The following is a 13,618-nucleotide window of genomic DNA, read 5'->3' as shown; positions in this document are numbered from 1 at the left end:
AACAGAATTGAAAGGCATTAATCCTTACCTAACTAAGTCACTGGGCTTTTTGAAACTCTTCGTACAAAACGAGCACTGGTTTGCATGCTTAGGCTCCTCTTCTATCTCTATATTCTTATCCTTGATTTCACTGACACGATCCTTCTCTGCTGCCGACTGGACTAATACTTTTTCAGAAACTGTTGCATCTAATCGCGTTTCTGTTTTTGCCAGTTCTGCCGTCTCTTCTTCGGTAAATGTGATTATCCCAATCCGTGGCCTTCGTACAACAGGTCTCTCTAGGTTTTCATCCTCATCTATATAATTACAGGGTGAAAAAGAGAAAATATCATAATCAAAGTAAGACACCACCCGAAAAAAAGATTTAAAAATATTTGTATATCTCTGTCTCTCTATATCTATATCACCAGCACATTAACCTAGTAGTTTGTAAATTCTACTAATGAAAACAGAAATGCTCAGTGCATCTGGCAGCATCTGTAGAGAGTGTATTAGTTAGCATTTCAGGTTGGCGATTCAGCATCAGAAATGGATCTTGAGCAATGGCCTTTCTGACAAAAGATCATCAACCTGAAATATTATTTTTCTCTCCACCGATACTGCTTGAATATTGAGCACTTTCTGCATTTTACCGTTTTTATTTCACATTTCCAGCATTGTCAGCATTTCTGCTTCTTGAAACAACACGAGTTGTTTAGTTTGGAGTTAAAGAACTATCATGCTGAAACTTCAATGTTACAATATAGAAACTTTTGGAAAAAAAACTTTACTGCTGCAGTATAAGCCGAACCATAAATCTATTGAAAACGCTTTTGATTAAAATTAATTCTGTTAACTTCCATTGTCTCAATCTTCATTATCTTCTTGCGTGTTGCTTTCTTCATTTTAAAGTCAATTTTTAAAGTTAAAAATTACAATAGCATGCTAGTTATGAATGAAGTGGTTGAAGATAGTGCACTTAGGACACTGCCTTGAGAAGGTGCACTTAAGACACTGCCCACCGGCAGTGATGTGCTGGGGCAAGTTGATTGACTACCAACAACTTTACGCATTAAATTCCTTTATGCATAGTATCTCTATCTAGCAGAGTATTTTCTCCCTGACTCTCAATGACTACAAATTTATCATGGCTCCTTGGTGCACACCCATGGGCAGACACTCTCACCTCTCTTCTAGAATTCAGCTCTTTGGTCCATTATTTAGCCAAGGCAGAAACGATGCCTGAGGCAGAGTGGCAAGGGATGGTGGTGATGCAAATTCCACCTGTGATTTCTTCCCATTGATAAAAGTTCATGGCAACATTAAGACAAAACCTCCATACCTCCAACTCCTGTGGTAGTTTGATGAGCTTTCATGTGTCTCTTGCAGTGAAGTGATGTTCGGAAAGTATCATCGCAGAATGGGCACTTGAATGGTCTCATACTGGTATGAATTACCATGTGCCTTGTAAGGCTCCCATTGGTAGTAAAAGTGGCATCGCAAACATTGCATCTGTAGGCTTTAATACCTTAAAAATACACAGATATAATTCTATACACCCAAAAATGTTAAGCTGTCACTGATTCAAAAATATCGATATAAGTACAATTGGCACCTTTATTGTGTTACAAATACACAGGAGTTAAAAAACAAAATATCAATATAACACAGGAGGCTATTCAGCACATCATGTCCATTCATACTCATTGAAATAATTATTATTCTACTTCCTTGTTCTACTCCAGCCCTGCAATGTTCTGTTCTAGATATCCATCAAAGTCCCTTTCTAACGTTCTTATTAAGTTACACCTAAGTTACTGGGTAGGGTAGATATCCTAGAGGTTAATTACTTTGTCTCATGCTGAATTCCAAGTGAAAGACAAGTGGGTCTTTTCATGAGCAATGCTATTCAGAATCATAGGTGATTTATTGTTATTTTTGCGAGGCTCTGCACTTTATTTATCGAGGTGCCAATTTTGCTTTAAAAATTGTATAGACAAACATGGAGCATTTCAACCTAAAGTAAAAAGGCGAGGAAGATTAATCCAATTACGAGGCAATTCCAATTTTCAGATGCACCACAAATTAACTGGTCAGGCTCCCACCAGAAACCAGGAAGGGCCTTGTTTCTTTGTGCAAATTAGGGTCAGTTAAACATTAAGATTCCATTGCTACTCATGCTTTGAGAACCAGATTGCCCACAAACCATGGCTGGTACAAATGGCTCTCATTTATCACATAGATGTTGGTGAGAACTAACCACCTTTCACATTTGGTTTAGTTTCGTATAGAGATACAGCGCGGAAACAGCCCACTGAGTCCGCGCTGACCAGCGATCCCCGCACATTAACACTATCCTACACACACTAGGGACAATTTATATGCCAAGCGAATTAACCTACAAACCTGTACGTCTTTGGAGCGTGGGAGGAAACCTAAGATCTCGGAGAAAACCCACACAGTCACGGGGAGAACGTACAAACTCCGCACAGACAGCACCCATAGTCGGGATCAAACCCGGGTCTCCGGCGCTGCAAGTGCTGTAAGGCAGCAACTCTACCGCTAAGCCACCATTTCATTGGCTATAAACCAAAATGTGCTGTTCTGATGATATAAAAGGCATTGTACAAATACAAGCTCTTTTTTTCTCATTCAACATCAGTCTGCCCAAGTCATTACCTGTATGTGTTCGCTGATGTGCTTTCAAAACACCTGAGGATACAAAACATCGATTGCACTGAAGACATTTGAAGGGCTTTTCACCTGTGTGCGAACGTACATGTTGCTTTAGATGGCTTGATTTCTTGAAACCTTTGGTACAGAACTCACACCTAGGTAATGCAAGAGTGGGGCATGAGTAAAATAAGGCACCTGCCTTTTAAATATCTTCAGAAGTAGAGACTAATCAAAGAGAAACATGGGGAAATAAAAATTAAAGTGTAAAATAAAGATTAAACACATGAAAACTACAAATAGGAACATGTCCATTCAACCCCTCAAGCCTATTCTGCCATTGATATCATGACTAATCTAACTGTCCCATTCTATCCCCACAACCCTTCTTTCTCTTACTAATTAAATATATATCTCAGCTTTGAATATATTCAAGGATTTAGCCTCCAAAGAATCGTAACCCTTTACAGCCAAAAAATCTCTTATCTCGGTCTTAAACATACATCCTACTATTTTGATATTATGTCCATTCCCTTTCACAAAGTCATGCTGACCCTGCTTGTGACTTGGATTCTGACATTGCAAATGTTTTACTGAAGCCTCCTTCATAACTGATTCATTTTCCCAATAATAAACATTGGGTTAACCAGCCTACAGTTACCATTTTTGCCTCCCAACCTTTTTGGGTAAGGGTACCACATTGGCAGTTTTGCAATTGTTCAGTTTGTAAGAATTTTTTGAAGTAAAGATCCAAAGCATCCACTAATGCTGCAGCCACTTCTTTTAAAATACGATCATGCAATTTATCTCCCTTATACCTCGTTTGCATGGCTACTACTAACTCCCCAGTGACAGGTAAAGACTTCCATTATTTCTTGGTTTGCACTCTTTCCTACAGCTTGGCTCAGGTGCTAATATCACTGCTAGCAGCATATTTTTCCTGCCATCTTTACCTCCATCCAAACCAACTCTACATTTTACAAGCCTGGATTATCTTCTACAATTGTTCTTTTATCATCATCTGAAACCACTCCATCACATTCCCGTCTGTCCCTCCCAAACGTTAAATATCCTTGAATATTAAATTTCCAACCTTGATATCCTTCTACCCATCGACTCCGTAATAGCCATCAGATCACACCCGTTTATTACTACTTGTGCTACGATGATGGCAGTAGGTTAAAAACAGGTACATATTGGAAACCTGGTTAAAGCGGTGTTTATGGCATCTGAGCCAAGCTGTAGGAAAGAGTGCAAACCAAGAAATAATGGAAGTCTTTACCTGTCACTGGGGAGTTAGTAGTAGCCATGCAAATGAGGTATAAGGGAGATAAATTGCATGATCGTATTTTAAAAGAAGTGGCTGCAGCATTAGTGGATGCTTTGGATCTTTACTTCAAAAAATTCTTACAAACTGAACAATTGCAAAACTGCCAATGTGGTACCCTTGAGGCCTGGACAAACGATCCACCGATTTTTCAAATCGCTCAACAGCAGCTGGGAAATTCAATTTCTCGTAGACACAAAATGCTGGAGTAACTCAGCGGGTCAGGCAGCATCTCGGGAGAGAAGGAATGGGTGACGTTTCCAGTCGAGACCCTTCTTCACTGAAAAAGGTTCTTGACAGGAAACGTCACCCATTCCCTCTCTCCTGAGATGCTGCCTGATCCGCTGAGTTACTCCAGCAGTTTGTGTCAACCTTCGATTTAAACCGGCATCTGCAGTAGGTTAATTGGCTTCAGTAAAATTGTAAATCATCCCTAGTGTGTAGGATAGTGTTGGTATACAGGGTGATCGCTGGTTGGCGCGAACTCAGTAGGCCGAAGGGTGTGTTCCCATACTGTGTCTCCAAGTCTAAGTCTAAATGAACCATGGTTTGATGACATCAAACAGCATAGTACTGTCTCGGTAGGAATTACGTGGTCATATCCTATCTTAAATACAGGAGATTCTGGCAGAAAACAAAAGTGGTATCATGAAGACAAGTCTGACACTCATGGTAATAATCTTACGGCGATAAGACCAGCATCTTTGCTCTAAACTGGCAAATAATGACTAGCATCTCCTCTGGTCAGTAAAAGGGCCTTTTTGAGATAATGGATATTTTTAGACAGAATATAAATGCCGTAGATGCCTGTGAGGAAGTGTCCAGCATACTGGAACACAAACGATCCATTGTAACTGACCTGTATGTTCGTCTGACTTGGTCCTCATTATCAGAATGGAATGCTGAGCGATGGCTTTGAAGATGCAAGGCCCCTGGTGATGGCTCATGTAATAGTCGCGGGGCCTACCGAATGCACAGAAAAGCAAGACGTTAAAAAATATCAGAAATTAAAATTTGCCATATCATTCAATTGTAACATGTTGGATTGCATCCATTACAGCGTTATATGATGCAAAATTACAGTACAAGGGAGATTCAGCCATTGCACAAAAGTTAGAATTCTCTCACTTATTTCGCTGTAATCTCTTCTCTCTCACATGATCATCAAATCCTTCCAGGGGTGGCACAGTGCAGCACAATGGCACAGCAGTAGAGTTGCTGCCTTACAGCACCACAGCCCTGGGTTTGATCCTGACTACGGGTACTGTTTGTACAGAGTTTGCACGCTCTCCCTATGACCGCTTGGGTTTTCTCCGGGTGCTCCAGTTTCCTCCCACACTCCAATGACATACATGTTTGTAGTTTTATTGGCTTCTGTAAATTGCCCCTAGTGTGTAGGATAGATCTAGCGTGTGGGTGAGGGCTGGTCGGGGCAGACGCGGTGGGCCAAAAGGCCCGTTTCCACACACTCTCTCTCTAAACTAAACTAAACGTATGCTTGGGAGTAATTTACTGCAGTGTATTACCACATCTTCAGTATGCTGGAGGAAGTCAAGCGCATCCAGGAAAAACCCATGCCATCACAAGTTACAATACAGACACTCCACACAGAGAGCATCGGTTAAGATTGAAGCAGAGTCACTGGAGCTGTGCGGCAGCAGCATTGCCTGTGTATCACTGTGCCGCCTTACTATTATTTCACAATTATGGGTTGGAAGATTTATGTAGAAAAAAACTAATAGGAGCATACAAAGTGATGATGTTTTGCAGTTAACTAATAAAGATTTGGATGGTTCACATTACTGAGTACATCACACTGTTCATACCCAAATACAGAAACAATAAGTGATGCAGCTCAACTCAAACAGAAGTTCAGTCATTAATGCTCAAAGTACCTCAGATTTGGGAATGGGAACCATGGGTGACTTTAATCGACATATAGATTGGGCCACCCAATTTGGTGGCAGCACTGAGGAGGATTTCCTAGAATGAATACGGGATGGTTTTTTAAACCAATATGTAGAGGAACCGACTGGAGGACAGGCCATCCTAGATTGGGTATTGTGTAATGAGGAAGGATTAGTTAGCGATCTTGTTGTGCCGTCCCTTGGGCAACTATGACCACAATATGGTGGAATTCTGCATTAGTGACATGGTTAATTCAGGGACTAGGGTCCAAAACATAAAGAAATTAGATGTTGAAGGAATGAGACAGGAATTGGCTAGGATAGACCGGCAAATTATACTTAAAGGGTTGACGGCGGAGATGCAATGGAAAAGATTTAAAGACCGCATGGATGAACTCCAAAAATTGTTCATCCCTGTCTGGTGAAAAAAATAAAACGGGGAAGGCGGCTCAACCGTGGCTAACGAGGGAAATCAAGGATAGTGTTAAATCCAAGGAAAAGGTATATAAATAGGCCAGAGGAAGCATCAAACCGGAGTCTGGGAGAAATTTAGAACTCAGAGGACAAAGGGGTTAATTAAGAGGGGGGGAAAGAGCACAAAAGAAAGTTTGCAGGGAATATAAAAACTGACTCTAAAAGCTTCTTTAGATATGTAAAAAGGAAAAGATTAGTGAACGCAAATGTAGGTCCCTTACAATTAGAGACAGGTGAATTTATAATGGGAAACAAAGAAATGGCAGAACAGTTAAACGAGTACTTTGGTTCTGTTTTCACTAAGGAAGACACAAACAATCTCCCAGAAATACTAGGGGACCGAGGATCTAGTGGGAGGGAGGAACTGAAGGGAATCCACATTAGTCAGGAAATGGTGTTAGGTAAACTGTTGGGACTGAAGGCAAATACATTTCCCAGGGCCTGGTGGTCTGCATCCCAGGGTACTCAAGGAGGTGGCCCTATAAATCGTGGATGCATTGATGATCTATTTCCAATGTTATCTCGACTCTGGATCAGTTCCTGTGGACTAGAGGGTAACCAATGTAACCCCACTTTTTAAGAAAGGAGGGAGAGAGGAAACGGGGAATTATAGACCAGTTAGCCTTGCATCGGTAGTGGGGAAGATGCTTGAGTCGATTGTTAAAGATGTTATAGCGGCGCATTTGGAAAGCAGTGACAGGTCCGGTTAAAGTCAGCATGAATTTATGAGGGGGAAATCATGCTTGACTAATCTTGTTATTTTTTGAGCATGTAACAAGCAATGGATAAGGGAGAGTCAGTGGATGTGCTGTATCTGGACTTTCAAAAAGCCTTTGACAAGGTCCCACACAAGAGATTAGTATGCAAAATTAGAGCACATGGTATTGGGGTAGAGTATTGACATGGATAGAGAACTGGTTGGCAGACAGGAAGCAAAGAGTAGGAATTAATTCTTACTCTTTGAATGGCAAGCAGTGACTAGTGGGGTGCCGCAAGAATCAGTGCAGGGACTCCAGTTATTTACAGTTATTTACAGTTATTTACAACATATCTTAATGATTTAGACGAGGGAATTAAATGTGACAGCTTCAAGTTTGTGGATGACGGAAAGCTGGGTGGCAGTGTGAGCTGCGATGAGGATGCTATGCGGCTGCAGGGTGACTTGGATAGGTTGGGTGAGTTGGCAAATGCATGGCAGATGCAGTATAATGTGGATAAATGTGAGGTTATCCCCTTTGGTGGCATGAACAGGAAGGCAGATTATTATCTGCATGGTGTCCGATTAGGAAAAGGGGAGGTGCAACATGACCTGGGTGTGCTTGTACATCAGTCATTGAAAATAAGCATGCAGGTACAGCGGGCAGTGAAGAAAACTAATGGCATGTTGGCCTTCATTCGTCGACTGGGCTTGTATTCATTGGAATTTAGAAGGATGAGAGGGGATCTTATAGAAACATATAAAATTCTTAAAGGATTGAACAGGTGAGATGCAGGAAAAATGTTCCCAATGTTGTGAGAGTCCAGAACCAGGGGTCACAGTTTAAGAATAAGGGGTAGGCCATTTAGGACTGTGATGAGGAAAAACCTCTTCACCCAGAGTTGTGAATCTGTGGAATTCTCTGCCACAGAAGGCAGTGGAGGCCAATTCACCGGATGTTTTCAAGAGAGAGTTAGATTTAGCTCTTAGATCTAAGGGAATCGAGGGATATGGGCAAAAAGCAGGAACAATAGACAATAGACAATAGGTGCAGCAGTAGGCCATTCAGCCCTTCGAGCCAGCACCACCATTCAATGTGATCATGGCTGATCATTCTCAATCAGTACCCCGTTCCTGTCTTCTCCCCATACCCCCTGACTCTGCTATCCTTAAGAGCTCTATCTAGCTCACTCTTGAATGCATTCAGAGAATTGGCCTCCACTGCCTTCTGAGGCAGAGAATTCCACAGATTTACAACTCTCTGACTGAAAAAGTTTTTCCTCATCTCCGTTCTAAATGGCCTACCCCTTATTCTTAAACTGTGGCCTCTGGTTCTGAACTCCCCCAACATTGGGAACATGTTTCCTGCCTGTAACGTGTCCAACCCCTTAATAATCTTAAATGTTTCGGGGTATAGATACAGGGCAGATTTTAGATGATCAGCCATGATCATATTGAATGGCGGTGCTGGCTCGAAGGGCCGAATGGCCTACTCCTGCACCTATTTTTCTATGTTTCTAATTTCCAAATTTGCAAAACCTCTGTGTGTAGAAAAATTGCTTCCGCAATTCTCCACTAAACAATCAAAATTCCCCCATTCAGAATTCCCTGCCACTGAAAATTGTTTCTCAGTGCCTGATTATTAAATCCTTTTAACATTTTGGTCAGATCATTCATATCTTCTGATGTCAAGATAAAACTAATTAAAATCTGAACATAATTTTACCCTTCAAACAAGAAACTTCCACCTGTTAAGGAGAAGATACTTCACTGGCCTGTTCAACTTAATTATGTTAAGACAATTATATCAGGGCACACAAAAAGCATTCAATCCAATCCAATATCAATCAAACACAGATTAATTTGGTTTGGCAGAGCTGCTCCTTCACATCTTTCATAGGGCAACAGAAGTTTAAATGTTTTTAGGGGTCAGTTTATATGTTCTTTCAGTTATTTTACCTTTTGGAAATTAACATGATTTCAAACCTTCATATGGGCTTTAACCTGCAGACAAGATTAAACAAGAGCAGTTCAAGGAATATAGGTTAAAATGTAATACTCACCACATTAATACTGTCTGCAGTCGGGACCTGAAGCAGACTCTGCTGGTGGTAACTGGGGTTGAGTGCTTGTGACTCTAAACTACTGGAATCTTGCAATTGTTGCACTGCAGTAAATTGACTCTGCTGGCCAAAGCTGTCTGTGATGGTGAAACCTAACACAACAGTAATAAATTCATTAGCTTGTGATCTTGCAAATTTATACTTGAAGTTGGAACTGTCAAATTACTGTTCAAATGTAAATCGATTTCTAAATCCTGTTATATTAAATGCAGGTTGTTAACAATTGGATTGACTGCCAGGAAGCAACTGAATCGAGACTTAGAGGTCACAAGTCACAAAAAAAACACACTGTTTAGAACTATAATCCAAGCCTCAAAATCTAGAGTTTATAGCCTTGAAATGATCCCTGCTTTTGATTTTAGTTTACAAATCTAATTTTCCTGTTTTCTGAATCGCCAATTTATTTCTATTCACCATGCCTGGAATTTCTTCCCGAAACCTCTTGGACCTTTTTTGCAACCTTCATTGACACTGGCTCCTTTAGACAAGCTTTCAGTTGTGCCCGAAGGTCACTTTTTATGGCTCTATGCCGCTTTTTATTTGAATAACGTCCTATTACGTTTGTTGGGGCATTTTAGGTCTCCAAATAAATGCAAATTGTGACCCACAAATTAATTTTCTAGACTTTATTTAAGGAGTGGCAGCCTCTTTTGAAAGTATGTCCCTTAGATAAGGATTAAAAACTTTCCAGCTCAATATACCGAAGTCTGTAGAGGCAACATGATAGGCAGCAGGTAGAAAAAAATAATTATAGAATGCAGATTACTGGTCGCTGAATGCTCTGGGCACAGAGTAGAAAAATGAATCAGGCAGCACACTTTATGTGCCTTTATTGGCCAACAGTAGCTGGGCAGCCCATGCTAGTACTATGTAAGGCATTAGTCGGGCCACAGCAACAGTGCAGCGTGTAGTTCTGGTCAGTACACTATGAGAAGGATGCAACATCATTAGAGAGGGTGCAAAAGAAATTTAGGAATTGGACAGGGATAAAGAATTGCGGCTTTTAAGAGAGATTGATAAAGTTTAGGGTGAGAATAAAGTATGGCAGCACAGTGGCGCAGTGATAGAGTTGCTGCCCTACAGCACTTAGAGACCCTGGTTCAATCCTGACTGCGGGTGCTGTCTGTGCGGAGTTCATATGTTCTCCCTGTGACCTGTGTGAGTTTTCACTGGGAGCTCCGGTTTCCTCCCACACTCCAAAGACATACAGGTTTGTGGGCCAATTGGCATGGTAAAATTATAAATTGTCCCTAGTGTTTGTAGGATACCGCTTGTGTGCAGGGACCGCTGGGTCGGCACAGACTCGGTGCACTGAAGGCCTCGTTTCCACGCTGTACTTCTCAAACTAAACTAAAAACTTCCCTCGTTAATGGAGTCAATCATTTTTTTGGGGGAGGTGTAAGATTTAAATTAATAGGTGCAAAACGTAGTAGGAAATTAAGGAAAATAAGCTCAATTTTTGACTGGCCTCGTGTCAATGGCCACCTACTATCGTACAAAATTGTATGATTGATCACATAAGCAGTTCTGTACTTCCTATGAATGAAAATGTCCTTCATACATAAAACACATGCAACCCCAACAAGGAGCTAAAACCTCAAAGAATGTGATAACTCCATTAGCCACGAACTGGTGAGCACATTACTCTCCACTGGTTCCAAATGAAAAATCTGCTTTTAATTTTAACAATGCTCAGATTATGCTTACACTATCCCAAGGCAGGTTTCAATAGCAGCATGAGGATAGCAATTCAAGTTTAAGTTGAAAGAACATTAGATTTGTCTGGAAGTGTTAATATCACTAACTAAACATCTACTTAGCGATGGAATTCTTAATTGGTAACTGTATGTTTGTGTTGTCATTTGTGAGCAGAACACCAAGGCACATTCCTTGTATATGCATACTTGGCCAATAAACTTATTTATTCATTCATTACGATAATAAGTCATGCTGTTTAGCCTAAATGTGCACCAGGGAAAGCTTTATGAGTCAGTGCATTGATAGACCTGTGAGTAAGGGAGTAATACAGACCTATTCTTAGAGAACATCGCAAGGTAAGTGGTCAGGTTGAAGTGTCAATGGGAGCACATTTTAGAGATAGTGACCAGAGGACTGTAAATTCAAGATATTTATGGAAAGGGATGTTACTTTGGAAATTAAGGTCCTGAACTGGGGAACGGCCAATTTCATGGCGTGCGACTGGATCTGGCAAAAGTAGAATGGGAACTAGGTCTATTGATAAGTGGGAGTCATTCAAAAATGAAATAATGAGAGCTCAGGATCCAAAAAGCTCCAATTAGAGTGAAATATTTAGCTAGCAAGTGCAAGGAACCGTGAATGTCAAGGAACTGGATAAAGAATGTATGCGGCAGATGTAGAGAACTGAAAGAGGGTTACACCTCAGGACTAAATAAAGTGTAGGAGGGAGTACATATAATTTTAAAAGCAAGAAGATTACCAGTAGGGTTCATTAGGGGAAACAAACTGGCAATGGGGAAGCCAAGGGGTTGAGCGGCTGTGGAATTTCACACTCACAATAACAAAGTTACTTTTCTCCACTGAATTTTCAAAAATAAAGTAGTTTACAGCTGCAATAAGTTTACTTTGGTTACTGCAAGCTGAAAATACTGAAGGCTGTATATTGCGCCTTTTAACAGAGTATCATTGCACAAGTGTCAAGAGAAGCAATTGTTTGTCAATTTCAATGCCCAGTGATTCCAGCCAAAGGTATTCTTAAAAGACAATGGTGTCTGATTATTGAGGGGAAGTTACGTTGAATTAGGTTCTCCCTTTCACCCCCCCGTGCACATTAGTTTTATATTATCCCACTTTCTCATCCACTTCCTACACACTAGGGGCAATTTACAGAGGTCAATTAACCTACTGCACATCTTTGGGACATGAGAGGTAACTGGAGGATACAGGGAGATCATGCAAACTACACACAGACAGCAACCAAGATCAGGATCAAACCCAGGTTTCTAGCGGTGTGAGGAAGCAGCTCTCCCAGCTGTGCTATTGCACCGCCCAGACTATCCCCATTTTCTACTAGGCAATTTCCAAAGTAAGTTTCCAGTAGTTCTCCAGTCCTCAATGAAAATGGCACTGTAACTAATTGGCTTGTGTAATACAAATCATGCTCCCTAATTCATCATGTGCACTGTGTCCAATTCATGTTATGGAAATGCACATTTTGAAGAACTACTGGCACTTGATTTCATCAGCTGGAATACTAGAACAGGGAGGTTCTGGCACAACTTTATAAAACATTGATTAGGCTACAGTTGGAGTAGTGTTCACCACACAAGTGGAAGGATGTAACTTCCTGGCGAGGATGCAATGATAATTCATCAGGATGGTGCCTAAGATGCAGCATTTCAGTTATGAAGGGAGAACAGATAAGCTGGGTTAGTTTCCTTTGGAATTCAGTTGGTCAAGGAGGAGGACATAAGGTCTATAGACAAGATAGATAGTAGGACATTTTTGGCCAGAGCAGGCAAAGGTGTATGGTAAGAGCAAGATATTTAAAGGGCTCCAAGGAAGAATTTTGTTCACCTTCACGGTGACTAGAATCTGGAACATACTGCCTCAGTGGGTGGTGAAGACGGGTACTCTCACAACATTTAATAAATACCTAGAGAGACACTTGAATCACCAAGGTATAGAAGGCTATTGACCAAGTGATGGTAAATGGGATCAGTTTCAATGAGTGCTTAATGGACATGGTGGGCCAAAGGGCCCACTTCTGTGCTGTACATGTCTACGATCCCAAATAAAATCATCCAAAAGTAATTACTTAAAAGAAGCAAAGAAACTCATAAAAATCAGTTATGACAAATAGTTATTGTTATTTTTCAAAAAATGTACTACCTTGGGTTAGACTCTGTTGGTCAAAGGCCTGCTGCGTAATAGCTTGCTGATCAAATTGGCTGATATTCTGCTGCAAGGCGTGATGAGTTGTCACAAAAGAATCTGAAGTAGGAAAAGGAAGAAAACAAGCAAATTAAGAGTAGTTATGAGAACAGATTAAAATAGAAAACATATTTCACCGAATCCGATGCAAAGAAACAAGCCATCTGATTCAATTTGTTCGTTCTCCTCACAAGCTTTCTCACATCTCTCTGCATATGCACATCGACCTATTCTCTGTGCGTTTATTGAACTCTCGCTTAATAAAAGCTATCTACATAATTGGCCACAACTATTCCACACTTTGGATAAAAGGAAAAAATATTAGGCATTTAGATAGCAACATAGAAATGAACACAGCTAAAGAATATAAGGCACCTAATGTCCTTCAAATACTTCCAACAAAACATATCTTGTCGCATTTATCCTGTAAAATAATTTCAATGTTCCAGCCACAAAGGATTGACATTTGAACCAAATCACACCACTTAGAAAAGAAGGTTTCAGGGTAAACAGACCATAGCACTTG

The 13,618-nt window shown here is 40.7% G+C and overlaps 1 protein-coding gene across 6 annotated transcripts in view; it reads right to left on the bottom strand.

Annotated features, from left to right (window-relative positions):
• The window catches only part of LOC144592745 (zinc finger protein 236), a 118,020-nt gene that overhangs the window by 40,690 nt on the left and 63,712 nt on the right, over nt 1–13,618 (bottom strand). For 5 of the 6 annotated variants that reach the window (XR_013547175.1, XM_078397686.1, XM_078397688.1 and 2 more), the window contains exons 15-20: nt 13,051–13,152; nt 9,121–9,272; nt 4,839–4,942; nt 2,659–2,810; nt 1,322–1,507; nt 29–296 (exon numbers count right to left, since the gene is read on the bottom strand). Coding sequence is in view for 5 of the 6 variants with exons in the window: in XM_078397686.1 (XP_078253812.1) it covers nt 29–296; nt 1,322–1,507; nt 2,659–2,810; nt 4,839–4,942; nt 9,121–9,272; nt 13,051–13,152 (964 nt within the window). In the remaining variant the exon portion in view is untranslated. The remainder of the gene's footprint in view (nt 1–28; nt 297–1,321; nt 1,508–2,658; nt 2,811–4,838; nt 4,943–9,120; nt 9,273–13,050; nt 13,153–13,618) is intronic. The other variant, XM_078397689.1, reaches the window with a different exon arrangement.

This window comes from Rhinoraja longicauda, chromosome 4 (genome assembly GCF_053455715.1).
Source record: "Rhinoraja longicauda isolate Sanriku21f chromosome 4, sRhiLon1.1, whole genome shotgun sequence".
NCBI lineage: Eukaryota > Metazoa > Chordata > Chondrichthyes > Rajiformes > Arhynchobatidae > Rhinoraja > Rhinoraja longicauda.
Note: the sequence above shows the minus strand (reverse complement) of the source record. Positions and strands in the feature narration are given on the sequence as shown.